This window comes from Rattus norvegicus, chromosome 19 (genome assembly GCF_021556685.1).
Source record: "Rattus norvegicus strain SHRSP/BbbUtx chromosome 19, alternate assembly SHRSP_T2T, whole genome shotgun sequence".
NCBI lineage: Eukaryota > Metazoa > Chordata > Mammalia > Rodentia > Muridae > Rattus > Rattus norvegicus.
The window spans coordinates 62,788,079-62,814,259 of NC_141552.1; the positions used below are offsets into that span (position 1 = coordinate 62,788,079).

The following is a 26,181-nucleotide window of genomic DNA, read 5'->3' on the forward strand; positions in this document are numbered from 1 at the left end:
AACAACAACAACAAACAAACAAAGAAAGATAAAATCAAATAGAAATAGAAATAAAACCAGCTGATTAGAAGCTTTGATCCCTCTTGTTAAACACCACCATATATTCCTCTGCTGTGGGGTTTAGGGTCTGTGGACATCTTTGGGAAACTAGCATTTTATCACACCAGTATCTTACATCACCCTTAAAAGATGTTTATTTTTGCACAGTGAGGTCAATTCCAGGTCCTCGTGGCTTGTTCTGAATTAGCTGCTGTGTGATGTAGTAATATATACTCCACACTCAATAAAATGTGCAGGGTTGAGGTGTCAGCAAATATTTATACAGTTATAAGTAAGCCCTTGGTATCACCTTCCATAGCTGATATTATGGAAATTGACTGCAAACGTGCCTTGATCTTAGTTTTTTCTCTATCTTCCCTTTACTTTAGTCCCCTCATTTAAAGTTACATTAGTGTGTATGTGTGTGAGTGAGCATGCCACAGTAGCTATGTGGAGATCACAGTAAACCTCTGGCAATTGAGTCTCTGAATTTAACATGTGGGTCCTGGGAATTGAACTCAGGACCCTGGACTTAGAGGCAAATGCCTGCTACCCCATTCTCTTTAAATAACTGTAACCTTGTATTTTTTTTTTTTTCGGAAGTTGCCTTCTTGTTTTTTTGGTTTTTTTTGTTTGTTTTTTTTTGTTTTGTTTGTTTTTTTTTTTTTTTGTTGTTGTTGTTTTTATGTGAGCACACCGTCTCTGTTTTCAGACACACCAGAAGAGGGCACCAGATCTCATTACAGGTGGTTGTGAGCCACCATGTGGTTGCTGGGATTTGAACTTAGGACCTCTGGAAGAGCAGTTGGTGCTCTTAACCTCGAGCCATCTCTCCAGCCCCTTAAGATAAAGTCTTTTTTTTTTTTTTTTTCTTTTTTTCAGAGCTGGGGACCGAACCCAGGGCCTTGTACTTACTAGGCAAGCGCTCTACCACTGAGCTAAATCCCCAACCCAACCTTGTATTTTTTAAAATCCAAATGAAAGTCCGTTCTGGAAAGGGAAGATAGGCAAGAGCTAATCTTGGGCTAGATAATCTGAAGCTAGAATTGGGGTTTCTTTGCTTCAGGAAGGCCCAATGAGAGGTTTGAAGCTGAGCAAAGGACAAGGACCCCGGTTCAGATAAGGTGACTAGGATGTGTTGTGGTCTGAGTGGAAAGCCTCCAAACACTCAGCCTGCTCCCAGGTTAGAGCAAAGGCTGTGATCCCTCACGAGTCCTGTCCTCGCGCTGCACAGTTGGCGGGTGGCGGGTACATCCCATTCTTTGCGTCTACGCAGCGCGGGGAGATACGCTTTCTCATTGGCTGGTCGCAGCATCCATCACAGCGCGGCGGTCTGTGATTGGTCATCTCCAGGAAGAGGCGGAGTTCGTAGTTAGCTCTGCGCCACACACGTGCTCCACGTATAAAAGAGCACGGGGTCAAGCTCTGGAGCAGCCATGGCGAATGTGGACGAGGGTGGGCGCAGGAGACCTCGACTGGCAGCGTCGCTACAGATCAGCCCCGGGCCTTGGAGGCCCTCAGGAGGGCAGGAGTCCACGGAGGTTGAGGATGGGGCTCCTGGAACCGATGAGTCTGGCGTGGCTAGGGAGCAGGAAGTCCACGGGGAGGCCTGCAAGGCCCTGGAGGGTTCAGTCCTGAGCCCGGGGCCCGCGGGCGACTTCCCCATGGCCCTCCGGGGACTCAGCCTGCTGCCCAAGGACCCATCCCCGGCCCAAGCTATGGCCTTGCTCACCCAGTACATGGCTAACCTGGGTGTCTCCCTCACCTTCTTGGAGGACCAGACTGCAGGTGAGGCCTGGGGCAGAGGGGCGTGTGTGTCCCTCTGGCTCTGTGTATTGGAGGATGAGGGAGGTCATCAGTAATTAATGCTGTAAGGTCAGGTTTCCCAGTGGCCTGTTGAGCTGGCCATGATGACCCCGGGATTCCACCAGTAAACTCCACCCACAAAGGAGCAAGGTAAATAGTCAGGTGCCTACAAGGCTAATAGGTAAGCAAACGTCTCTACGGGCTGCCCCTGGTGAAAAGGGCCTGTTGCATACAATCACAGGTGCCCCTGTTAGAGGCCGGACCTTGCTCTCTCTGCCCTTGGTGAACTCATGGTGGGTGCTACGGGTGTTCTTAGCCTTGGATCAGGTGACCCAATTCTGGGACTTTTACCTGCTCCTGGGTTTTTACACCTGAGATGACAGCATTAAACAGAAAGATCTTTTAAAGGGAGGGTCCCTGGAGGGGAAAAATAAAAAGTTGCTATCTGGTGGCAGGTAGGAAGCTGTCTCTTACTGGGTGGGAGAACTTCCTCTTAGGTGCTACCCTACCTCCCCCAAAGTGCCTGTCTTTCCTGTCATCTGTGCTTGCTCCAGAGGCCCTGGGGAAGCCAGGTCGAATCAGCAGTGGGACAGCATGGAGAGACACACGCCATCTATGCTCTGTAAAGTCCTGACTTAGTCTGCTAGAACCTCTTGGTTGGTCTGATTGTCAGCTGTTGCTCAGGCCTCCAGTGGAGGCTTAAGTGGAGGGAGGAGGCTAGGGTTGATAACCTCTACTAGAAAATGGCCCAAGGGGTTGGGGATTTAGCTCAGTGGTAGAGCGCTTGCCTAGCAAGCACAAGGCCCTGGGTTCGGTCCCCAGCTCCGAAAAAAAAAAAAAAGAAAAAAAAAAAAAGAAAAAGAAAATGGCCCAGAGGGGCTGAAGGCCCGGAGACTCCTCCTCCCTCAAGTTCTCTTCCCCAGATCCTGGATCCTCCTTCTCTGTGTGTGCAGAACTGGATGGGTTGGTCTGTCCGGCGGGAACAGGGAGCAGCAAGCTGGAGGCCAAACAGCAGGCAGCACTCTCTGCCCTTCAGTATATCCAGAAGCAGTTGGAGAGACCAGGTAGCCAAGGCACGAGTGTGGTGTGTATGTGTGTGTGGTGTGGTGGTATGTGGTATGTATGTGTGGTGTTGAGTGTGTGCTGTATGTGTGGTGTGTACATATAAGTGTATGTGTGTGGTAATGTTTGTGTGTTGTGTGTTGGAATGTATATATACAAGTATATGTTGTATATGTGTCGTGTGTGTGTGTGTGTGTGTAGTATGTGAGGTGTGTGTGTTATGGTGGTGTGTATGGTATATATGTTATTGTATATGTGTGCGGTATGTTTGTACTGTGTGTGTTGTAGTGCGTATGTATAAGTGTATGTTGTATGTGTATGTGTATGTGGTATGTTGGTGCAGTGTATGTGTTGTAGTACTTATGTATAAGTGTATGTTGTATATGTGTATGTTGTATATGTATGTGGTATGTTCATGGTGTGTGTGTTATGGTGGTGTGTATATATGTGTATGTTGTATATGAGTGTATGTGTGCATGTATGTTGTATGTGTGTGTGGTGTGTGTGTGTATGTGTGGTGTGTGTACACCTCAGAGCCCCACCTGGGCATCAGCATGGAGAGTGTGCCGCTACCCTCCTCTTCTTGGCTTCCCAAAGGCTGGGAGGACCCAGCAGCCTTGCAGCTCTCTCCTCTTGTCTCTTGCAGAGCTCCTGGTGACTCCCCGCCAGCCCCTGCTCACCTCCCTCAGCATAGGTAGGTAGGCTGTTGGCCCAGCCTCTGGTGTCTGCTCTCAGGGAAGCGGAAGAGGTGGAGGAAGAAGCATGGGTTGTGGGTCCTGCAGTGTCCTCTGGTCACTGTACAGAGACAATCCTGACCCATGAGCAGCGCTGTGCAGCTGTGGTCAGCGCCGGCTTGGACCGACTCCTGAGTGAGAATTCACCTTACCGGGCCTGTAAGGGGACAGTGGCCGCAGTCGTCCTGGAGAGGGGTAGGACTTCCCCTGTGCCCCCACCCCCCACCCTAGCTCTGCAATCTAGCTCAGGCTCCTGGCCTGAGTTCTCTCTGTCCCTTCCTGCACAGAGGTCCAAGGCAGCATTGGTCACTCCAAAGAGACCTATGAGCTGGTGGCCCTAGGCACAGGCAGCAGCAGCTGTGCTGGCTGGCTGGAGTTCTCAGGCCGACGGCTCCATGACTGCCATGGTCTGGTCATTGCCCGCAGGGCCCTGCTGAGGTGAGGGGCTGGCAGGAGGGTTCTGCGGCAGGCTGCCTAGAACCACTGCCCCAGCCCCCTCTGCCTGTCACTCCCAGGTTCTTCTTCCGGCAGCTCCTCCTGGTCACACAGGGGGGTCCCAAGGGTAAGGAACGGTCTGTGCTGACCCCCCAGCCTGGGTCTGGGCCCCCCTTCGCACTCAAGCCTGGGGTCTTCCTGCACCTGTATGTGAGCAACACTCCCAAGGGGGCAGCTCATGACATCTAGTACGTGGCCTGGCCTGGGAACCCCCCTGGTTTCATTGTGGGGAGCCAGGGTGTAAAGAGTACCCTGATTCTGGGCTTTTGCCCACTGCCTCTCCCCTCCACAGCCTCCCACTGGCCTCGGAAGACAGCGTCCTGCACAGCCCAGCCTTCCGCCTGCAGGCCCATGTCTGTGGGCAGCTGAAGCCTGTATCCTACGTGGCACCTGCCCTCCGAGATACCCACGTGGGCTGCCTCTCAGCCAGTGACAAGCTGGCCCGTTGGACTGTCCTTGGGCTGGGTGGTGGGCTGCTGGCCCACTTTCTGCCACCACTCTATGCCACCAGTCTTGTCCTAGGTGAGGGACACAAAGTGTTAGGGTAGAGGATGGACTGTGGGTAGTGTGGCGGATGTGGTGACTCGGGCCGTGTCCTGTGCTTTGTGCCCACAGCTGACCCCTGCCATGACCCCCCAACTCTGAACAGGGCCATTCATTCCCGGCCCAGACTAGACAGTGTCTTGGGATCCTGTCTTCCGTGTCCGTATGTCCGAACCACTTTGCACCTGTTTGCTGGGCCTCTGGTAGCCCCGTCTGACCCCGTGCCCAGTACCTGCCATGGCCTGAGCCTCAACTGGAGCCTGGGGGATCCTGACATTGAAGTTGTTGATGTGGCCACCGGACGTGTGAAGACTGAGTGAGGAGGGCCCTATGGGGATGTCCCTTCGTAGGGAAGCTCTGATGGGGAACCCCCTGCCCCAACCCTGTGCCCTTGCCCAAAGATAGAGCAGAGCAGTGGTTGGTGCCTCAGGTGTCTCTGGTGGCAGAGGCACCAAGTAGGAGGAGACTGTGTGGGTGGTCTGGATCTCCAGTGACCACTGTTATGTCTTTTCCCAGCTCCAGTGTTGGGCCCCCATCCCGTCTCTGTAAAGCGGCCTTCCTCGCAGCATTCCGCCAGGTTGCCAGAGCTCTGGAGAAGCCCCAGCTCCTGTCTCTGCAGACCTATGAGGCTGCCAAGGTAGCTGTCTCTCTCACCCTTTCTTCCACTCACCACACTCTAAGTGAATTCCTCACCCACCCTGTCCCCTCCCCTGTACTCTAGGCCATCCCCTACAGGGAAGCTCGGCAGCAGCTCTCTCTCCTCCTGGACCAACAGGGCCTGGGGGCCTGGCCCTCAAAGCCATTGGTGGGTAAATTCAGACACTGATCCAGGCTTCGAGGGACAAGGACCCTAGTGGAGTTGAACCCCGACAGTGGGAGAACATACTGGGAACAGAGCGTGAGGGGCTGGGGGGGGCAGGGTTGAGGGTGAGGGTGGGGCTAGAACTGGGGGCCAAGGAGTCCTGTAACACATAACTGCTGATGAGTGGAGGGACTTGTATGTTTAGTTTTAATAAAGAAACTGTCTCTAGTGATTTGTGTGTGGGATGTACTGAGGTGGTAGGTCCTTGAGGGGAACCTTTCATGCTACCACAAATGGGTACTCAAGCTTAGATGCAGGCTTGGGAGGGTCCATGTGCTGGGGCAGGTCCAGGTAGGACAGAGGGCAGGCTGGGAGCATTTTATTGGCTGTGAGGCCTGAAGCCCCTTCCTTTCCAGGACTTAGGCTTTGGGGCTGTAGGACCTCATGGTCCTGTCATCTGGTCAGGTTTGTGCTGGTTGTTGTGTTTTGTGGGTTAAGGGCCCCTGCTGAAGGATACCCACTGCTGCCCAGTTGCAGGGTGGATGTGGCTCCCCCTTCCCTTCAGGGTGGCACACACTGCAAATTTGATGCTGCGTGTCATGCAAAACTGGGGCCTTGCCACCCCGGGCGGGAGCACAGCAGCCTTGAAGTTCAGGGAGCTGGTTTTGGCCCTGTACCCCCCGTTGTACAGTCCAAGGCCCTCTGCCTACCCCGTCCTTTCTTGGATCATAGAGTACTGGCATGGAAGGGCCTGGTGGCACTAGCCCGTGCCAATGTCCAGTGTTCTGTGCGGACATGGCCAGCAAAGGGATGCACACATGTCCCGACACCTGAAGCAGTTAGAGGAGTTGAGTTGGGTGAGGAAGACAAGTCCTGGACATGGTGGAATGGGGTAGCAGTGTTAGTAGGCATGACCTGGTACCTTCTCGGGTGTAGACACAAGGGCTTTGGTTCCTGGGCCTTTGGCTGGAATCAGGGCTTAGATCATCTGGTGCTCTGGTTCTGGCTTTGGGGTTAAACTGGAACAGTCCGGGCATTCAGACAGCCAATCAAGTGACTCCCCAGCCTCTACAACAGTGTTGTTTCATTCTGACATCCCTGGGACTGTGTCCTGTTGGCCTCTTGTCTGGTTTCTCTGTAGACCATTTACTGGTGCGGATGCTCCTACTAGAGCTGTCAATCAGGGCCAGGCTGGTCTCTCTCATTCCAGCCTGTGTCCTCATGGTCAACCTCTGAGCCTGTGTCCACACTGGTAGACTCTCGTGGACAGAGATGCCAAAGCCTGTATCCATAGGTACAATCCTCGGAGTCAAATGTCAGCAGATCAAAATACTCATAGGAGAAAAATCCATGTGTACTTGGTCTGTAGATTCCATTTTGTGGGGATCAGGGAGCTGTGGAATTGTGGGAGCAGGCTTGAAGCAAGAGTGGGGTTGAGGCATGTCCAGACCCAGCACATGAAGACCTGTACCCCAACCTTTGCCCACTAGAAGAGGTCACATAGCTGGTAGCCAGGTTAAACTTCCTGTCAACCAATTGGTCATGTCCAGCAAGCACCTGGACTTCCTTCTTATGCAAATGAGGCATCCCCGGCATGCTGGCCCTGGACAATGATGTACACTCACCCCAAAAGCCTCTACCCACTCCCCCAAATTTTAAATAGCCCTCGTTCCCCACAATTACATGAGCTACTCAGTGAAGCCTGCCTCCTCCACCTGAAGTTCCTGTCACCCCCAGCTGTCCTTGCCTCATTTTCCCTCTCAGGCCACACCCGTCAGTCTGATCTCAGGGGATTATGCTACTGTGAAGGGAGAGGGTAGAGTGGGATCGACACTGTTACTCCCTAAACAACCAGCAAATGACACCTATGTATATGTTGTCCATGCTTCATTCTGTCTTACAGATGTTTCTGAGGGAGCTGAGGCCCGTGGGGGATGCTCGGTGGTAGAGCCATCATGGCTCCCACCATGCCAGGCTGTGTATAAGTTACATGGGAATACTGTGATACGTTTTAATGTGTATTCTAATATTTTTAGTCTAGGCTGCTATACAGAAGCTTTGTTTTGATCGGTTGATCAGCTTCCTCCCGTCTCCCAACCCTCTGTTCTGCCCTTCCCCACTTGTCCTGTCCCCCATCCCTGCCCCAGCCTCACTTCCTCCTCCTGTTACTTTTATTTCCTTGTCTTCTTATCTTTTTTTTAAAGATTTATTTATTATATTTATTATGTAAAAGCCCACTGTAGCTGTCTTCAGACACCAGAAGAGGGCATCAGATCCCATTACAGATGGTTATGAGCCATCATGTGGTTGCTGGGATTTGAACTCTGGAAGAGCAGTCAATGCTTTTAACCACTGAGCCATCTCTCCAGCCCCTCTTCTTATCTTCTTAACCCTTCCTTCCCTCTTCCCCAAGGAGACCTTTAATTCTAGGATTAAAAAGTTCTGCAACTACTAAGAAAATCAGTATGTTGGGTTTCTCTAAAAACAATGTCCCTGAGTCCCACCACATGTATGTCACCCATATGTATGTCAGGGTTCACTGATGCTCTATGCAGTGTCAGGAAACAGCCTGTCCAGTTGCCTGTAAACTGAACATGTGTGTGGTAGAACAGTGATGTCATCTGGAGGAAAATGAGTGGAACAGAATTATTTTAAATAAAGTGTCTCCACCCAGATCTAAAAGACAAACACATGCTTTGTGTGTGTATGCATGTGTGTACATGTATGTGCATGTGTATGCATCTGTGTACATGTGTGTATATGCATGAGTGTGCATGTGTGTACAGGTGTGTACATGTGTATGCATGTGTGTGCAGATATATGCATGTGTGCTGGTGTGTTCACATGTGTGGAGATGCAGATGAAACAGACAGTGACACTGGATGTAGTTTCAGTCACCTCCACTGTATGCCTAATGTTTTGATACAGGGTCTTTCATGCAGTTCTGGGGTTCTGAGACTGGGCTGGGGTAAAAAATAAAACTAAAAAAAGTTGTGTGTGTATGTGTGTGTGTGTGCGCGTGCGCGCACACATATAACCTCCTACAAGTGGAAGTCAGGACAACTTTGAGGAAGTTGATTCTCCTGCCATGTGGGTCTGGGGAATTGAACTCAGGTCTTCAGGTTTGAAGGCAGTGCCTTTGCCAACTGAGCTGTCTCCCTGCCCCTGGACACAGGGCCTGAGCCTGAGCCCCCTATGCTTGCACAGCGCTCTGCAGGAGAGACGTGGTCATCCCTGCACAGCAAGGCTCACTGCTGCCTGTCCTCTCCATTCAGTAGCTGGCAAGGGCCAGTTCTTTATTGCGACCTCAGGTTTGACATCTCTGAGTCCTATTTTGCTGACCTATAAAAAGAGGACCAGGTTGCTAGGATTCCCCCTGGCCCAGCTGTTCCACAGCATCCCCTGCCAATCAGGAAGGATTGTGGGCCTGTGTGCTTGGGGAGGCCACAGGTAGAGCCAAGGTCATCAGGGTAAGAAAAGGCAGAGGGTGGGCAGGAGAGTAGGGAAGGCTGCAACAGAGAAGAGCCTTGGTGATCCTCTTGCCGAGAAAGGGGACACAGGGAGCCTGGTAACTTTCTTCTTGCCGTTTTTGAGATCATTCCTCATGATGTAACTTCCCAGATCTGAGGGCTCTGGAAACTTGCATGTATTCACCACCCACTTACTACACGCTCTTTACCCCAGAGACAACCCAAGACCATTAACTATTTCTACCGCAATGGCCGAGGTGGCGGCCAGGCCCAGAAATGTACCAGCCTCTACGATTCGGTTTTATGTCCCCAAACCTGCAGTACCCGTCAAGCACATAATCACAGAGTAAACAAGTTACTCAAAATGACATTAACTCTGCCAAGAAGTACTCTTTGTCCCGTCAGTGTGTCCTCCCCAGCCAGGGTTTCATTACACAGTATCTGCCTAGCTCCCTTCACTGGACTCTGTTATCTCAGCTCCATGCAGGCCGTTAATGTCTTCTTGGCCTGATCCCCCGGTAAAGTTTTGCTGACAGCAGTGTATTTAAATCAGGAGCCGATGTAACCTACCCTGGCTCCCTCCTGAAAGGCTTCTAGGAGGTCTTCTCCAACTTGCAGCCCCACTTCTCTACACCCCAAGCCTGTGGGAACATTCTGGACCTCAGCAGGCTCTGCACTGTGCTGTCCCTGGGTTTCATCTTTATTCCCAGGGCAGAGTGTACACCTGGTATAAACATGGACTCAGGACCGAGCTCTGCTGTCCCTTTCCAGTTCTCAGTTTCCCCATGTGCCAAGTGAATGTGAATCCCAGTCATCCAGGTTGCAAGCTGACGTGAAATTCAGCCTGGAGCAGGTGAGGTGCTCCTGGCTCCTGGCTGTCATCAGTCCTGGCTGTCATCAGTCCTGGCTGTCATCAGTCCCGAAGGGGAGACAGTTCCTGTCATCATCTCCCCTTGAGTCTCCTGCATATACAACCTGTGAGTGGAAGTGTGTGGTGTGTGGTTGGTGTGTGTGTGTGTGTGTGTGTGTGTGTGTGTGTGTGTGTGTGTGTGTGTGTAGGGTCTCCTCAAGGAAATGTGGCTGGCTGAGAACAGAACCCTGCTCTAAACAGGACCCAGTGGTGCCAGGGACACTGCTCCCTTTGCAAAGCACTTGTAGTGATGGGGGTGGGGATGGGGGAGAAACAGGGAGACTCCTGCCTCGTCAAATCAGTAAGTGCCAGTTCAAGTACTAGACCCCAGATCACAATAAAACTAGGCAGAGGGGGACTGGAGAGATGGCTCAGCGATTAAGAGCACCTGACTGCTCTTCCAGAGGTCCTGAGTTCAATTCCCAGCAACCACATGGTGGCTCACAACTATCTGTAAAGAGATCCGATGCCCTCTTCTGGTGTATCTGAAGACAGCTACAGTATGTGTGTGTGTGTGTGTGTGTGTGTGTGTGTGTGTATATATATATATATATATATATATATATATATATATATATAATGAATAAATCTTAAAAAAAAACTAGGCAGAGGAAGACTCCCCAGATGCCCCGCCTTGTCCCTGTTTCCTGAGGGAGGTACGTGTCAGGTCCACCCCCACCCCATCTCACACTACTGAATGGAGAGCCCCACCACCAGCACGGACCCGTGCGTGTTCTCCTGCCTCTGAAGGTCATCTCAGTCACTCATTTTACAATTATGAAGAAAGTGTTGCAAGCCCCTGTGCCAGGGCTTTGTGGAGATTTAAATCTTCATCTCTGGGCAGTTTGTGTTTCGAATTTTAGGACAGGTCTCACTCTATTGTCCCGGCTGACCTCAGACTCATGGCAATCCTCCTTCCTCTGCCTCCTGGTGCCGTGATGGCAGCCATGCTCCTCCACAGGTAATTTCCATGGTCCTGGGAGTCACGCCCGAGGCCTTATGCATGCTAGGCAGACCCCTAGCTACACCCCTAGATGCTGGCTACTTTCAGGAGCAATCTTAGCTTTGCGGTCCATCATGCAGACACTAGATGCTGACTTTATGTTTGTGGTGAGAGGACCATCTGGACGTGGAGAATCTGGGGGTCAGGAAGAAGCCAAGAGGTCAGAGCCACGAGAACTGGGCTTAATTCCTAAGTCCATTACCCAACAACCTTGGGATATCTACCTCAACTCCTTGTGCCTCAGTTTCCTCGAAGAGGGGGAGGAGGCTGTGGTGGGGTTAAGTGAACAATTAGATATAAAGGCATGGGGCCCACTCAGGGCCAGTGAGACGTGCCTAGTGTTCTGGGATAAAGGGGGTTCTCTCTCATGGGGCAGCTGGTGGGACCAATGTGTGAAATTTGGAGCTGGTGCAGCCATCTTGTGGCCAAGAGGAAAGCTGAAGGGTGAAAGTGATGTACCCAGGGAGACGCAGCACAAACGAGCTTGTTGGGTCTTGATGGTGTTTGCAGAGCTCCTGGAGGAAGCCGCTTCTGAAGTCTACCTGGATTTTGGGTTCTTAGAACGGACACTTCTTGTGTTTATTCATTTAATTAAGTCTGAATGGGGGTGGAACTTGGAACTTGGAATCAACTCACCCTGACCACGATTTCTGATGTGGTCTCAGAAGGGGTCAGTGCTGTTACCATCGCTGCCTGGGTCAGGAGAATGGCAGAAGAGAGAAATACAGCTTCATCCAGTGAGCCCTTGGCTTTTCTGGGTCTCCACAGTTGTTCCGAGGATAGACCCTGCAACCCCCAACTTTACATACACACAAGATGTCCAAGCTCCAGTCGCCAGGGACAAGCAGGCTGGTCACACCACCACACGGGTTCTGCTTGCCCTGTGGCCACCTCTCCCCCCAGTAGCTTTTCTCTGGGGTTTGGGAGACAGTGAAGGGATCTGGCTCTGCCTTTCTGCAAAGGCCAGGCTGGTTCCCACTCCTGCTCAGGGCTTCTCCACAAATTTTTTTGGGGTGGGGGGCACGGAGGAGCAGACGGGCTTCTCCATTTTCCCCAGGCTAGCCCCAGAGTCTCTACGTAGCGTAGGCTAGAGTCTGACTCCCTGTAGAGCCCAGTCTGGCCTTGAACTTATGACCGTCCTCCTGCTTCCGCCCCTAGAGTACTGGAATGCCAGGCATTTGCTACCACACCTGACGCCCACCTAACTTCTGACCTAAGTCTTTCAGTTGGCTTGAGATGGTTGGCCAGGTTCCTACCATTCTCCTTTCAGAGGACCTTCCATGTCCCCAAGGTCAACAGCAGGCCATGATATACCGGAGGAGTCATGTACCTCTTTTTAATGTCCTTTAATATTTAATTCAGAGGTATGCTGGGTCCCAAAAGCTCAACCAGCAAGGGCAGGCAGCACCTCGAGCCTCCCAGGGGTCTGCATCAGGCAGGTCACTGCAAATATAATGAAGGCAGTAAGATGGGCTATTTTTAGGTCAGGGCCCACAATGTCCCAAGTCATGTCACATGCCGCCATGCCCCCTTGGCTGTGTCCTCCTTACAGCGAGTCCCAAAGTACTGGCCTGGAGTTCTCTATGTGTCCTCAGACTCAGGCTGCTGTAGGGAAGATTGGTGCCTTTTGTTTTATTTTTTTAACGCTTTTTTTTTTTTTTTTTTTTTTTTTTTTGGAGCTGGGGACCGAACCCAGGGCCTTGCGCTTCCTAGGTAAGCGCTCTACCACTGAGCTAAATCCCCAGCCCCCTTTTGTTTTATTTTTAACTGACATTGTATTCCGGGAGGTGCCCTGTGGCTAGATGTCAAAGCTGTGTAAAGACAGGCTTTGGGCAGAGACCCAGGCCACCCAGAGCTGGGAGCACCAGGGCCATGAGTCCAGAGGCTGGGCTGAGCCAGGCTGGGCCAGCCCTGGTGGCGTGCCTCCTCCTCAGACCTCCTCCTGTGCCCTTCCCTCCACACCTGCACATGTTACATGTTTAGAGCTGCCGGGACTACACTGTTACATACACACAGTCAAAACTCGAGACGCTGACACTGGAGACATTTAATGCCCTTTATGGGTTTGGCACATGCTGACTTTTGACTTTTCTTTTGGCCCCGGTACATTTTGGTGACACGGAGAACCGTGGAGATGCCTGGTGAGCATCGGGCTGACTGCTAGAAGACATCACATTAAGCATGTGGTGCAGATGAGGTCAGAAGAGAGGGAGAGACGCCGAGCTGACAAGGGGCCAGGTCCCCAGTGGCTTCTCCAGTGGTTCCACAGTGAACTCAGCATCTCAGATCACGCTCTGTGGACAGCCCTGGCTTGGAAGGGAGGAGGTGTCTAGACATTTCTGTATTCTTCTAGACATCGTGTGACCGTGTGGTCATCATTGGCCAATGGGACCTCTGCCTGCTTGGCTGCTCTTCCCCCAACAACAGCAGCCCCCAAGAGTGTTCTGTGGAACCTCAGCTAGAGCCTCAAATCTGGCCCAAACCTGTGGTTTACCAGGAAACACATGTACCTCCTCACAGTCATAGAGTGAAACACTCAGACGGTACCCATGCCATCTGTCCTTAAGAACATAAAGGAAAAACTGACCGTCTAGTGTTTTACCTAATAGCAATTATGAAAAAGTTAACCTGGGCACTAGGAAGCTGAGGCAGAAGGTCTAGCTGTGGGGCCCTGTCTAAAAACAAACAGACAGACAAACAGCCTGGGGCAAAAGGTTTTTTTTTTTTTTTTTTTTTTTTTTTGGAGCTGGGGACTGAACCCAGGGCCTTGCGCTTCCTAGGTAAGCGCTCTACCACTGAGCTAAATCCCCAGCCCCTTGTTTTTGTTTTTTAAAAGATTTATTCATTTATTATATGTGAGTACACTGTAGCTGTCTTCAGACACACCAGAAGAGGGCATCAGATCCCATTACAGATGGTTGTGAGCCACCATGTGGTTGCTGGGATTTGAACTCAGGACCTCTGGAAGAGCAGTCGGTGCTCTTAACCACTGAGCCATCTCTCCAGCCCGCAAAAGGTTACTATAACTATTTTTAATACATTCTCAGAATACATCCAGGTACCCCCCCCAGGACCCCTGCTAGCTGAATCCTGGGGCAAAGCAGCATACCGTGGGCCTCAGCTCAGGGCCTCAGCTCTCCTAGTGTGATATAATTATAGGGCTTACTTGAGACATGTGAGTTTGAGAAAAACTAAGGGCGCTCCCTGCACCTCGAGGTCTAGAGGGATGGGCGCATGTGTGTGCATCTGTTTGGGGAGTCTGGATGTGAGACTTCCCACATGGGCGAGATGCACTTCAGGGTAGATGCTGGGGCTTCTCTGGGCAGAGCCATTGGCCATGTGGTGGCTACAGTCAGGAAAGTGAGGACATGGTGTGCAGCAGGTCTCAGCTTAATATTAGTGAAAAGACGGATAGCCAGGCATGTGTTAGCAGGGCTGCAGTACTGACTGTACCCACGCATGAGCCTCATCAGATTCACAGGGTCCCATCTATCTCGCTGTCACCCGTCGTACTTTCTCCAGTGGCCTCACGGCCAATATCAAATGACAGCAGAACTGTGTAAATGCCTGAGAAGTGGCACAGGGGTCTCTCCTGGGTGTGCTGTACCAGACTGGTAGTGTCATAGAGGAGTTGAACCCACAGGCAGGTCCCAGATGGCAATCCTACTTCTACGTGGTCTCACGACCCCTTGGACTGTTCACCTCATCCTCACCCCCCTACTACAGCCACAGTGCTCTGAGGTCCACCAGCTCCTGATCCTAGCCTATCCTACTGCTCTGCCCCCAAGTACCCCAGGAAATGTCCTTCCAGCATTAGCCCCCTAATGCTGTACTTTGGGGCCCTGGCTGCTCAGGGGGTCACTTTATTTCAGATTCGTCTCTGTAAGTCATAGTGATCTGCCTCCTCTGTGGGCCCCAGGGCTGAGTCTGTGGACAGATGAACACATGGATATGTGGACACTGAGACAGCAGGGATATCTGTCCTCCATCAGTGTGAGTCACGAGCAAGAGAGTAGCTAAAACCGGGAAGACCTAAGGCTGTCCCGCTGAGTCTTCAGCCATATTTAGTTGACTGACTTTCCTCCTGTTGCCATTGTTCTCTGAAGAGACATTATACAGTTCTCAGAGTCCCGTTGTCAAAGCTAAGAGCTGGGTAACTAGAGACTGTCCACCCAGAGTCCAGATGGCCAACTGGGTACTTGCCCAGGTAGGTCCCCAGGTGTGTTGTTGGTGACAGCAGGCTTTCAGCCATGAGGACCTGACAGGATTTGCTGAAGTAGCCAGGGATGCCTTCTTGCCTAAGAGCTTCTAGAACAGTAAGTGCTTCTGTGACATTTGGAAACATGGTTGGCGGTAGAAGGCAGTAAAAGAACGTAAGATCCTGCAGGCTTCGTGAAGCTTTGAGCAGGTCTCAGTGCCCGAGCTCTCTGATTCTCAGGAGTGGTGTGGCCCAGGACAGGGGCTCTGAGGGAGAAGATGGAAATCTGTAGACTTTGTATTTGGTTATTGGTGGAGGTCAGTTCTGTGAGCATCCAGAGCCCAGGGTGAAATATCAGAGTTTGCGAGGAAGGGGAGGAAAGATAGGCAGTACACAGAGACTGGCAGGGAGCCGGGGAAGGAATAGGGATGGGCCCAGGATCACACCAATGATGTCATGACCTGGCACATTTCCTGCTTTGGAGGTAAGTCAGTATTCTGAGCTCACACCCCCCGGGTGGTCCACGGGAGATGCAGGAGCCCTTCTCAGCCATGGAATGGGTTGAAGCTATGGCACATTCCTAAGGTGGTGGCAGCTACATGTAGCGGCCTGGGGAGGTCAGGTCCTCCGGGGCCAGGTCATCTACGTCACTCAGGAGCTCCCGTTCGCTGGCTGAATTGTTGTTCTGAAGACGCCGGAGGCGGGCCTGGACCTGCTCCTGCTCCCGCTTCAGCTCCAAGTAGGAGTGAGAGAACGTGTGGAAGATGGATGTGGCTGGGAAAGCCATGATGAGGATCCCGCTAAGGATGCTGCTCAGAGCCACCATCTGTCCCGGCACGCTACGAGGGACCATGTCCCCATAGCCCACCGTGGTCATGGAGATGATGGCCCACCAATAGGACGCGGGGATGCTAGTGAACTCCAGGACCCTTCCGGACTCATTCTCAGCCACATAGACCAAAGGAGAGAAAAGGGTAACCGCCACACCCAGAAAGAGCAGCAAGAGGCCAAACTCTCTGGCGCAGCGGCGCACAGTGAGGCCCAGCGTCTGCAGCCCCAGCGAGTGGCGGGCCAGGCGCATCACATAGAGGATGCGCAGTGCCCGCAGAACACGCAGCACCAGCCCCACTTTCTCCAGGTAGGAGCTGCCACTCGGCCTCTCACCTGCCTCCGGGGACTCATCAGACACCGCGAGCGACACGTAGTATGGGGAGATGGCTAGAATGTCGATGACATTCAGGGGCCCGCGGAAGAACTGACATTTGTTCGGGGCCTGGACAAAGCGCAGGCAAAACTCCAGGGAGAACCAGGCCACACAGATGGTCTCCACCACGAAGATGTAGTAGCACTTTCTAGCGCATTCTCCCTGGGGTGAGAGCCACAGGAGCAATGGGTTAGTCAGCTTTTCTCAAACCCTGGCACAAAGGCTTAGGGAGGGAGGGAGGAAGGGAGGGAAGGGAGGGAGGAAGGGAGGATTGATTTATTGGGGCTCACAGTTTAAGAAGGACAGCCAGCCATGGCGGAGAAGATACGGTGAAGTAACTCCACGGTGGCTGTGTTGGGATGCCAGGAGATGGCTTCCCTCTGAAAGCCTTCCTAGGTGTACTGTGTATGTGTGTATGTGTGAAGGCTAGAAAAGAATCAGGGCTATCGTTGTTCAGGCTCCTCCACCTTGTTTTGTGGGGGTGGAGGGGGTGGGAGTTGGTTTTTTGTTTTTCTTTTGAGACAGGGTTTCTTACTGGCCTGGAGATTGGCAAGTGGGTGAGGCTGGCTGGCCAGCAAGCCCTAAGGATCTTCCTGTGTCTGCCTCCTCAGTTGAAGGATTACAGGCGCATGCAGAACACACGGCCTCTTAAGGTGGATTCCAGTATTCTGACTAAAATCGTTGTGTTTGCAAATACCCAGCTGAGCCATCTTCCCAGGCCCTAGAGTGGTTCTCGACCTTCCTAAAGCTGCAACCTTTCAGTACAACCATAAGATTTTTCCATTGCTATTTCATAACTGTAGTTTTGCTACTTTTATGAATCATAATGTAGGTAGATAAATATCCTGATTTGCAGGATATCTGATACGTAGCCCCACTGTGAAAGGGTCTTCAACCCCACCAAAGGGGTCTCAGCCTACAGGTTGAGAACCACTCACTGCCCTAGAGGCACACTTTGGTCTTGCCATGTGCTGTGGGCTAGACTGTCCCTCCTGTGGTCATGAGCTTGTAGCTAGGCAGGTCGATCTAGTAGAAACTGGGATTTCCTGCTTCTGTTGCAGCTAGATATGGTCAAATGCTTGTCGCCTATGGAAGGTGCTTTGCTGAGGCAAGGACATCAGATAGGACTTCAAGCTCTTTATGCTGACCCCTGTTCTGCCACCAGGACCGTAGACAACAGAGGACTGACACCCCAGTGAAATACAGAAACACTCAAGCAGAGAAGGCCTGGGTTCAGAGTAGGAGCGGCCACTAACTTCGTCCCCTCAGTCAGAGACTGGTACACAATAAAGAAAACAACTTGCGTTTTGTTTAAAGCTTCCTGTCGTGGACTCCTGATAACAGCAGCCAAGCGTCACTTTCACCGACGTCAGCATTGCTAAGGCAAGCATACAGCTCTGCTGTTGTCCCTTGAGCCACATAGCCACATCCTGGGCAAAGGGTGTGGCCCCATGTTACACTCCAGGAAATAGGTCACATCCAGATGGTCCTGTCCCGCCCCGCTCCAGGTCTCCTGGTCTCTATTGCCTTTTCATGTCTTTATCCACAGCCACAAAACACTGAAGCCCACTTGACCTAGCCATGGAGGCAGGAAGCTGCTGGACCTGAGGGTCCTGAGGCTGCAGTCCAGCCTTTAAGAGGTGTGATCACAGCCCTTTGCTCGGCCACTGTCTCCTAGCCACAAGGGTCACCGATGTGTCACCCACTCCTGGCCCCTGCCTCCCAACAGCATCTCGGCTTCTCCCTGCCCCTCAGTGAGGTCCTTAACCAAAACCGTCCACCTCTCCCGAGCCTGGAGAAATGGAGCCCTGCCCTTCCCCCAGATTGTGCCACCAGATGCACAATCCGAATTTAAACAAGATCCTGCCGGATGAACTTCCACAGCCTTAGCCTGCTGACCATCAGACCACCTGGGCAGCCGCAGACCTCGTGCACAGGACTCCCCCTATGGAGTTTACTTAGTTGACATAGTGGTACCTCGAGTAGTAGTAGAATTTTTCAGAAGCTCCATAGATGAGCCTAATGTTGAGAGCTCAGCTTTAGATAGTTTACATATGTGTAAACACACACATTTTACACACACACACACACATACACCCACCCTGGTGCACACACACATACATGTATGCACCTGAACTCTCGCATGCACATACACATATACACACACTCTGCCCCCCCTGCACAGGCTCACACATGTCACTCATGAACTCACACATGCACACTCTCCCCTGCACACACATGAACTCACACATGCACATACTCATATACACACACTCTGCCCCCCCTGCACAGGCACACACATGTCACTCATGAACTTGCACGTGCACACTCTCCCCTGCACATGCATGCACACACATGAACTCACACATGCACATACACATATACACACATTCTCTCTCTCACATACACCCATGCACACACATGCACACACATACACACAGGATATGAACAAGAATATGACTGAGCTATTTGCTTACAGGCAGAGGAAAATGTAGACAACTATGGGGGATTGGGATTCGAATGCTCTGAAATGGAAAAATAAATTGCTTCCCATGCCCAAGCGCAGAGGAATCTTAAATTGAAATGTTTTTATGTCTGTTCATCAGAAAAAAAGAAAATGGACAGACCAGCACAAGCTCTGTTGGCCCACCCAGGACTGAGAAGCTTTCTCTCTGGCTTCTGTCTGGTCCTTTCCAGGGTAAGCCTGGAGGAAGCCCTGAGTGTGCGGCTCAGGGTCACATCTCAGTCAACAGTCTCAGCTAAGGAACTTCCTGGTCCTCCCTGGACTTCCAGCCATCGTCACCCTAAGGGCTGCCGTGTGGATGGAATCGTGTACACAACAGCTCCGAGGATACTGAGTCCAGCAGATACGCATGTGAGTGACATGCTGACACAGATGCTGGCCCACTTGGTCAGCAGGAGGCTACCATTCTACGCACTTCCAACCCACTGAGAGGACATCCTCGGAGGTTTGCCATCAGAATCCTGGATGACATCAGACCTTTGGGCCTGCATTCTCCAGGCTTTCTGTAAACTTGCTGTGCGATCTGGAAGTGGCCCCTGGCTGTCTCTGGGCTACAGTGTTTGATGAAGCGGGTGGAGCACAACCAGAATCCCCCAGGGTGCTAGCTACAAAGATAGAGTCTTGGGTCCATCAAGAACCCAAAGCCTTGGAGACAAGCTCAGACCTGAGAACTTGGGGGTCTCTCCCTGTGACTTTAGAGCCCTCAGAAGTCCTAGAGTCTGGGTGCCTTTGTTTCCTTGCTGATATCTGGGAGAATATCACCCAATGATCAGCAGCTCGGGAAGGCGACTCTGGAGGGCCCAGCAGGCCACGCTTCTGCCTCTGGTGCTGCTGCTTGGCTATTCAAACCATGTACACCCCGTCCTCCCTCCCCTGGTCTGGGCTGCCGGCCTCCCTGCACTGCAGCAGGCTGTCTCTGCATAGTCACTCTATCTGCATCCTGCTCTGCCCTGCATCCTAACCAGCCTGGTGCCTACCTTCAAGAGCTAGCATCTCTGCAGCCATTCAGGGACACACGGGGACACACGGGACAGCGAGATTGAGGGCTCTAATGGAGGACGTGGGGTCCAATCCGTCCTCATTTGGAGGAAAGGGGTTGGGGGAGGGAGGAGAAAACAAAAGAGCACGCCGAAGCACTTCTTTCTATCTAAGGAAGTCTCTGGTGATAGGGTCTGGGGAAGTTTGGTCCACAATGTTCTCATCACTCTGGGTTTGGGCATGGGAAAATCTGGTTTTAGGCTCTCCCAAACCCAGCTGAAGTGGGGAGTTAGCCATTGTGCTGTGTGCCTTGTCCCTGGCAGTGGTGAGAAAGCACTGCCCCTTCCTGCAATCAAGGTGAGCCAGCTCCGAGGAGGCTGCGGTAGAAAGGGAAGACCAGACAGATGTGTGGGTCTAGCAGGCTGGAGGCCACAGACAGGCGACACTGGGAAGTAAGCAAGGGTCACCTCCAGGACTCCCACCATCAAAACAGCTGCTCAGGCCGCCCTGGGTTGACTAGGAAGGGCTCCAAAGGAACTTTTGGGGTAAGAGAAATAGTCTAGATTGATAGGGGGCGGGCTATATGTGTGCCTTTTTTAAAAAAGAAGTTTCTATGTGTATACCTGAAAACTGTATAATTGAAAGAAGCAGGAGGGTTGGTGACATGACTCAGTGGATTAAAGCTCTTGTCACCAAGCCAGGCTTGACAACCTGCTAGGGTCCACACAGTGGAAGGAGAAAACCAGCTCCTGAAAGCTGTCCACACACACACACACACACACACACACACACACACACACACACACACCAGCTGGGCTAGGTTGCAGGGAACTTGAACTTAGGGGAGCAGCTCCACTAAGGGTTAAATTTGCACTCAAGATTCAGCAAGGTCATACTTATGTACATACCCAGGAGCAGTGAAAACACCCAGCAAAACACAGCCCATTCAGGACTGGACACAGCCCCCAGACAAAAAGTGGAAAAGCCACAAAGGTCACCAGCCAACTCACAAATGGATAAGCCAACATGAAACTGCGAGATGTGAGTCTGGATTTCCATCGGTCACACCCCCAGGGTCCCTCTGGATGTCATTAAATTACCATGTCCCATGGCTCTCCTCAGGACAGCTGGCTGGCTAAATAGAGCCTGGCTGCTGTCCCCTGAGGACAAAGGAGAATTACAAAGCATGGACTAGAAAGATCACCAGCTTTTTATATAAACGTCAGCAGCACCGTCTTGAAAGAAGTAGGATCCTAAGGTTGCCTGTCCTCAGCCTCCCTAGCTCTCTGAATTTCATTCCCAGCAGGAGCATAGACCCTGAAGGTTGTGGACTCTTGGGATGGGGCAGCAGGTACAAAGGTGGCTCTGGAGGGACATTGTGGCTGTCTCTGGACAGGAATCCTCTTACCCCTTGGGACACAGCTGTCACTTTCTCAGGGATAGCTTTGGACTGTCCACACCTGCAAACTGGTGACCTGCCTCTAACTTGATTTTCCCAGTGCCGTTAAGGCCAGCCTGGGTCTGCCATCTTTGTAATGACCGCTCTGCACAGGAAACCTCCTGTCTCCCCTACACTCTCTTCTCTCCCTGAAGAAGAAAAGCACGTTGTGGAGACCAGGTTTGATTCTTCAGCAATGGGGATCTTGAGTGGGGTAAGGACACTGCTTATTCTTCCCTAATCCTTAGAAGCAAAAACAAACAAACAAACACAAAGACAAAAAAAAATCCACATGTAAGTATTCCCCATGGGCAAGCAGGCTTTCCCGATACATGTCTTGTGCTAAAGACTAAGGGGGTGCAGGTAGGGGTTCCTGATTGTAACTATAGTCAGGGGCGGGGGTAGCTGTTTGAAAGACTAAGGAATGAGTGCTATACATCTTTTTTCTTTCAGAGAAAACATTGGTCCGTCAAATGAAACCTATTTTGTTCAGCAACTAATCGTGAAGAACTTAATGTGTTTGAGGCACACGCTGGCTCTCTAACTGGAATGTTCTCTGGTCCTTGTTGTGGGGCAAATCTGTAGGGAGGCAGCAATATCCGTGTGTGTGTGTGTGTGTGTGTGTGTGTGTGTGTGTGTGTGTGTGTGTGTGTGTTTGTGTGTGAAATCTGCCTTCTTTATTATATAGGGAGCTGTGGAGGAGTGCAGAGTTGCAGAGAAGTTCTACCTTAGGCAACCATCTAGTTCTAGTGTCAAGCTCTTTAGCCACCGTCCTAACAAATGGCTCCTGTTTCGTTTTTCTTAAGACTCTTCTAGTTACCTTCAGCTGTCAACTTGACAAAGCCCAGAGACTCGGAAAGTCTTACTCTCAACAGAGGAGTTGCCTTGATCAGATTGGCCACTTTATATGACTCTGAGGGATTTTCTTGATTGCTAATTTATGTAGGAAGGCCCAGCCCACTGTGGGCGGCACCATCCCTAGACAAGGATAGCCACACACCCCACCACTGTGTGAGAAAGGGAGCTTAGCAGTAGCCAGTCAGTAAGAAGCTTCCCCTTCTCTGTGTCCCGTTCCTGCTTGAAGTCCTCACCTGACTTCCCCAACCCCAACCCCCAATGGCCTGTAATCTGGAAGTGTGTGCCAAATAAACCATTTCCACAACTCGTATTTTACCGGGATGTTTCTCACAACAACAAAAAACAGACTAGGACACAGACCCTCCAGTTCCTGGGAGTCTGTGGGGTCTCCCAGCTCTTTGCAAAGAGTAGGAGTGATCAAGCAGAATGTTTTCTTTGGGGCAGGGTCACTTTAGGGCTGCCAGGGTCCAGGCAGTCAACGAACCCAGCAAGAAGCACTAGGGGAAGAAAAGGTTTAAAAGCCTGATGCCAGCCCCAGGAGGACCTTGTCTCCTGGGGCAAGATTTCACATGCCAACCTCTTTAGCCTTCAGACCATGGTTTCTCAAAGGTGTATCTGGGCTGCCTCTTGGTCCCTGATTGGCACCAACTCACCTTGTCCTCCTCAGCCCTGAAGTCGGGCATGGTGCTCACACACAGGCTGACAGCCGTGGTTGCCACGAAGAGAACGGAGAGGCAAGCGAAGACCTTCCCGGGCAGCCCTGACTGTGGGTCCTCCACCATCTCCCGCAGCTGGTTCATGCTGCGGGCCCATCGCGAAGCCTGCACTTCGGAGTGGCAGGCCTGGCGCTGCTGCTGGCGCTGGGCGGCCTCCTCCCGGCGCAGCTCGGCAGCCTCCTCCAGCTTCTTCAGCAGTTTGCGTAGACAGCAGCGCTCCAGGTTGGCTTCCTCGATGCCCCAGTAGCTCAGCTCCTCCCGGAAGGACAGGGCGCACATCTCTCGCAGAAGCACCAGCTTTCCCGCGGCCAGGAAGCTCACGATCACCCCAAAGGCGCTGGGGTTCCTGTCAAAGAAGAACTCCTGGCTGTTCTCATCGTAGTCATCACAGAGCTGTGTGATCTCCTCATAACTGCGGCACAACCGGAGCCGGCTCAGGCGGCTCAGCGGGAAGGCATCCAGGGTGCTCCAGGGCAGCAGGTACCGCTGGCCACCCACGTTCACCAGGATCTCCTTCAGGTTGGCCTCTGGAGAGGCATCCAAGGTGCTCACCTTCCGGGCCCTGCGGTAGTAGAGGCCTTTGACTGACTGAGGCTCCGGGCCAGGCCAGAACTGGGTCAAGGGGCTGCAGGGGCCAAAGTGATGATGTCCAGGATGCAGGTCCCTGCCTCGGGAAGACATGGGCATTGTCTCAGACTGTCAGGCCAGGGAGCAGTGGGCTCAGCAGTCTGCCTCCAGAGAAAGAAGAACCAGAGAAGGGAGGGAGAATGAGTCTCAGCAGATCTGGCAGTATAAACACCGTCCCACAGTAGCTGCAGTTGCTCCAGCCATCTCTAAACCTTCCATTTACTTCTTGTTTACTGGGCAGCTACTCTATGCTTGGGCTATGTGGCTGGATACATCCCTACACATCTATGGTACAGATGTGCTGCCCACCACACTAAGGAGGTTGTGCGCGTCTATCTCCATCCCTCACATGGACCCTTTGTGGATGGAGATGTGGGTAATGGACTCTGTGCTGCGCTAACACTGTATAGTCTTGGGCACCAGGCTTCCCCTCTCTCTTCTCAAGGGACAAGGTTTGTATCAACCCTGCAGGGTGCCCTATGTGGCTGTGTTCTTTGTAGAGAAGCACAAGGGGAGGGACTCAGTCTCTCTGGACCCTCTGCTTGGGGTATGTGAGTAGGGAAGTTTAGGCTCCCCAACCATTGAACCCAGGATGGGTCGGGGAACAACACCATAACGGTCACTTCTAGAAGCTCTAAGGCACCCAGTTCCTTTAAGGGACCCAAGCCAACCATCCCATGAGGTAGCCAGGCACAGTTCACCTTTGCAGAGGAAGGAACTCACACCTAGCGTCCCCTACATGACAACTTTGCAAAGTCACCAGACTCTCAGGAGCTCCCCAAAAAGCCTTCACCCTGGTCCTCTGTCACCCTTGCTGTGTGACCTTGAAGTGGTCACTCCCCTCCCGGAGCTGCACACTCTTTTATTTGCAACGCAAAGAGGTTTCTAATGCGCTCTGTACTGCAGACCTATTTAGGGGCTTCAACTAGGACAAGCAGTTTTTTGTTTTTGTTTTTGTTTTTTTTTCTTAGCTTGCTCACATAATTTTTTTAAAAAATATTTTTATGAAATGTCTCATCATCCGTACTGTGTGACCATTTCTGATGCTACCCACTCCGGCCAGCGCTGTGTCCGCAGGCACCTGTACCCTTACATTGAGGGAGGCACTCCAGCCAGGAGCCGATGGAGATAAAAGTGCCCTTCCATTCCAGAGCCAGCCGGAGTCTGGCGGACTGCGAGGAGGAGTGAGTGGGGGCCTCCTTGCGTTTCACACTCGCCCTGCCGTTTCACATTCTGCATGCACTCGGCTATTCTGCATGCGTTACTTGGTTCACAGCACACAGCCAGCAGCAAGCGGGAGGAGTGCAGCCTGCAGAGACAGGAGATCCAGGGAGATCTTTCTAAGCTTTTTCAATTTCCAGTGCAAAAAAACCGAGACCCAGGATGCTGAAGGGACTCATCCAAGGTCACTCAGCAAATCCAAACTCAACCCAGGATACAGCTTCCTGGCTAGGGGTTCTCTCCAGAGCCCGAATCTTGCCCCTTCTCCTTCCGCTGAACAGATCTGATTTTTACAGTCTCTGTTCCCCCCTACCAGCTGGCCAGCAAAACCCCTCTAGAGCTCAGGGAAGTAATTCACTCCAAATATCCCTTCTGCCAAGCTGTTCCACTCAGTCACTGCCCTGGAACATCCTACCCCGGAACGAACAACTTCCTCCCAAGTTCAACTCACCGCTTGTTTAAGGAAGTATGTTCCCAGCCGGTTCTCTGCCGGGCATGGGGAGCCCATGTCTCAGTGACCGGGAAAGAGACAGGTTTGTGACAGAGAGGTGGGGGGTGGGGGAATGAAAAGAAAACCAAAACCGAACCAAGTCCCAAATCAAACCAACACCCAACACAGCAGCCCTGGCAGAGGGTCAGCAGCATTCAGTCCTTCTTTGGCCTCCTCTATTGAACAGAAGTTTTTTAAGTCTGAATCTGCAGAAGAGCAGAGGCATAAGGTGGCTCTCTAGAAGGGCTCTGAAGTCCTCCCTCCTCCTGGAAGCTGAAGGTCCGGATGCTGCAGGAGCTGGGCCAACTGTCCTACCTCAGCATTGGACTTGGTGCTCCAAGTCCCATGGGGACAGCCAACATGGTCCTGCCTGAGATGAGGGGGTGGAGGTGCTGCCGGGAAGGGCTTAGGATTAATCTCTCCATCAGCCAGGCAGCAGGCGGGGAGCAGTGGCTCTGCCAACCCCCAGGAAGGCAAGGAGAGTGTCTGTCCTCTCTGCTCTCTGAGGAGGAGCTGAGCTCAGGAGGAGCTGGGGCAGCTGGGGACCTGGAGACCAAGCAACCTTATGGTACAATAAGGCAGAGAGCTTCAGTAAGGACTGCAGGGAAGTGTGCAGAGTGGGACAGACTGACCCAGCCTCAGAGCCTAGGGAAGGTACTGAGAGATGGCGTAAGGGGTTGAGGACAGAGAGGCTTGGGGTCAGATCCCAGCCTCCAAGTGAATGCCCTTAGGCGGGTGGCTTTGTGCCTTCATACTCGGTTTCCTTATCTGTAAACTGGATATGAGTGGCAGCAGGCTTTCAGGATATGAAATCCAAGCTGTGAGCTTCTCCTGGGAGCTTGGCCCTGGGTGTAGGGAGGGAGGGGAAGATGCCGCAAGCCAGCTTTTTTTTTTTTTTTTTTTTTTTTTTTTGCTGTGTGTGCTTGGTGAGTCACTTCACCTCTCTGGGCCTCAGTTTTCTCACCGGTCAAATGAGGACAGTGGGACCCATAAAGGCTGAGATTGCAAAAGCATGTTAATGTGGGGCTGGCTGTCCCTGGGTCCTTCATTTCCTTAAAAGGTT

The 26,181-nt window shown here is 52.0% G+C and overlaps 2 protein-coding genes across 8 annotated transcripts; one reads left to right on the forward strand and one right to left on the reverse strand.

Annotated features, from left to right (window-relative positions):
- Nucleotides 1-1,432: 1,432 nt before the first annotated feature.
- On the forward strand, nt 1,433-5,713 carry Adad2 (adenosine deaminase domain containing 2). The gene is given in 10 exon segments (NM_001432063.1): nt 1,433-1,827; nt 2,769-2,909; nt 3,554-3,601; nt 3,711-3,836; nt 3,929-4,079; nt 4,157-4,324; nt 4,429-4,658; nt 4,752-4,995; nt 5,196-5,316; nt 5,401-5,713. Coding segments are annotated over 10 exon segments (1,686 nt in total). The 5' UTR covers nt 1,433-1,475; the 3' UTR covers nt 5,506-5,713.
- A 6,464-nt stretch (nt 5,714-12,177) lies between these two features.
- Nucleotides 12,178-25,662, reverse strand: Kcng4 (potassium voltage-gated channel modifier subfamily G member 4). 7 transcript variants are annotated; one of them, XM_087594684.1, is made up of 5 exons: nt 25,080-25,662; nt 24,501-24,716; nt 22,718-23,508; nt 16,227-16,428; nt 12,192-12,307 (listed from the first exon to the last, which is right to left on the reverse strand). In XM_087594684.1, exons 3-5 carry the CDS (start codon nt 23,465-23,467, stop codon nt 12,249-12,251), a joined length of 1,011 nt encoding a protein of 336 aa, XP_087450810.1. In that variant the 5' UTR covers nt 23,468-23,508; nt 24,501-24,716; nt 25,080-25,662; the 3' UTR covers nt 12,192-12,248.
- Between the last annotated feature and the right edge of the window lie 519 nt (nt 25,663-26,181).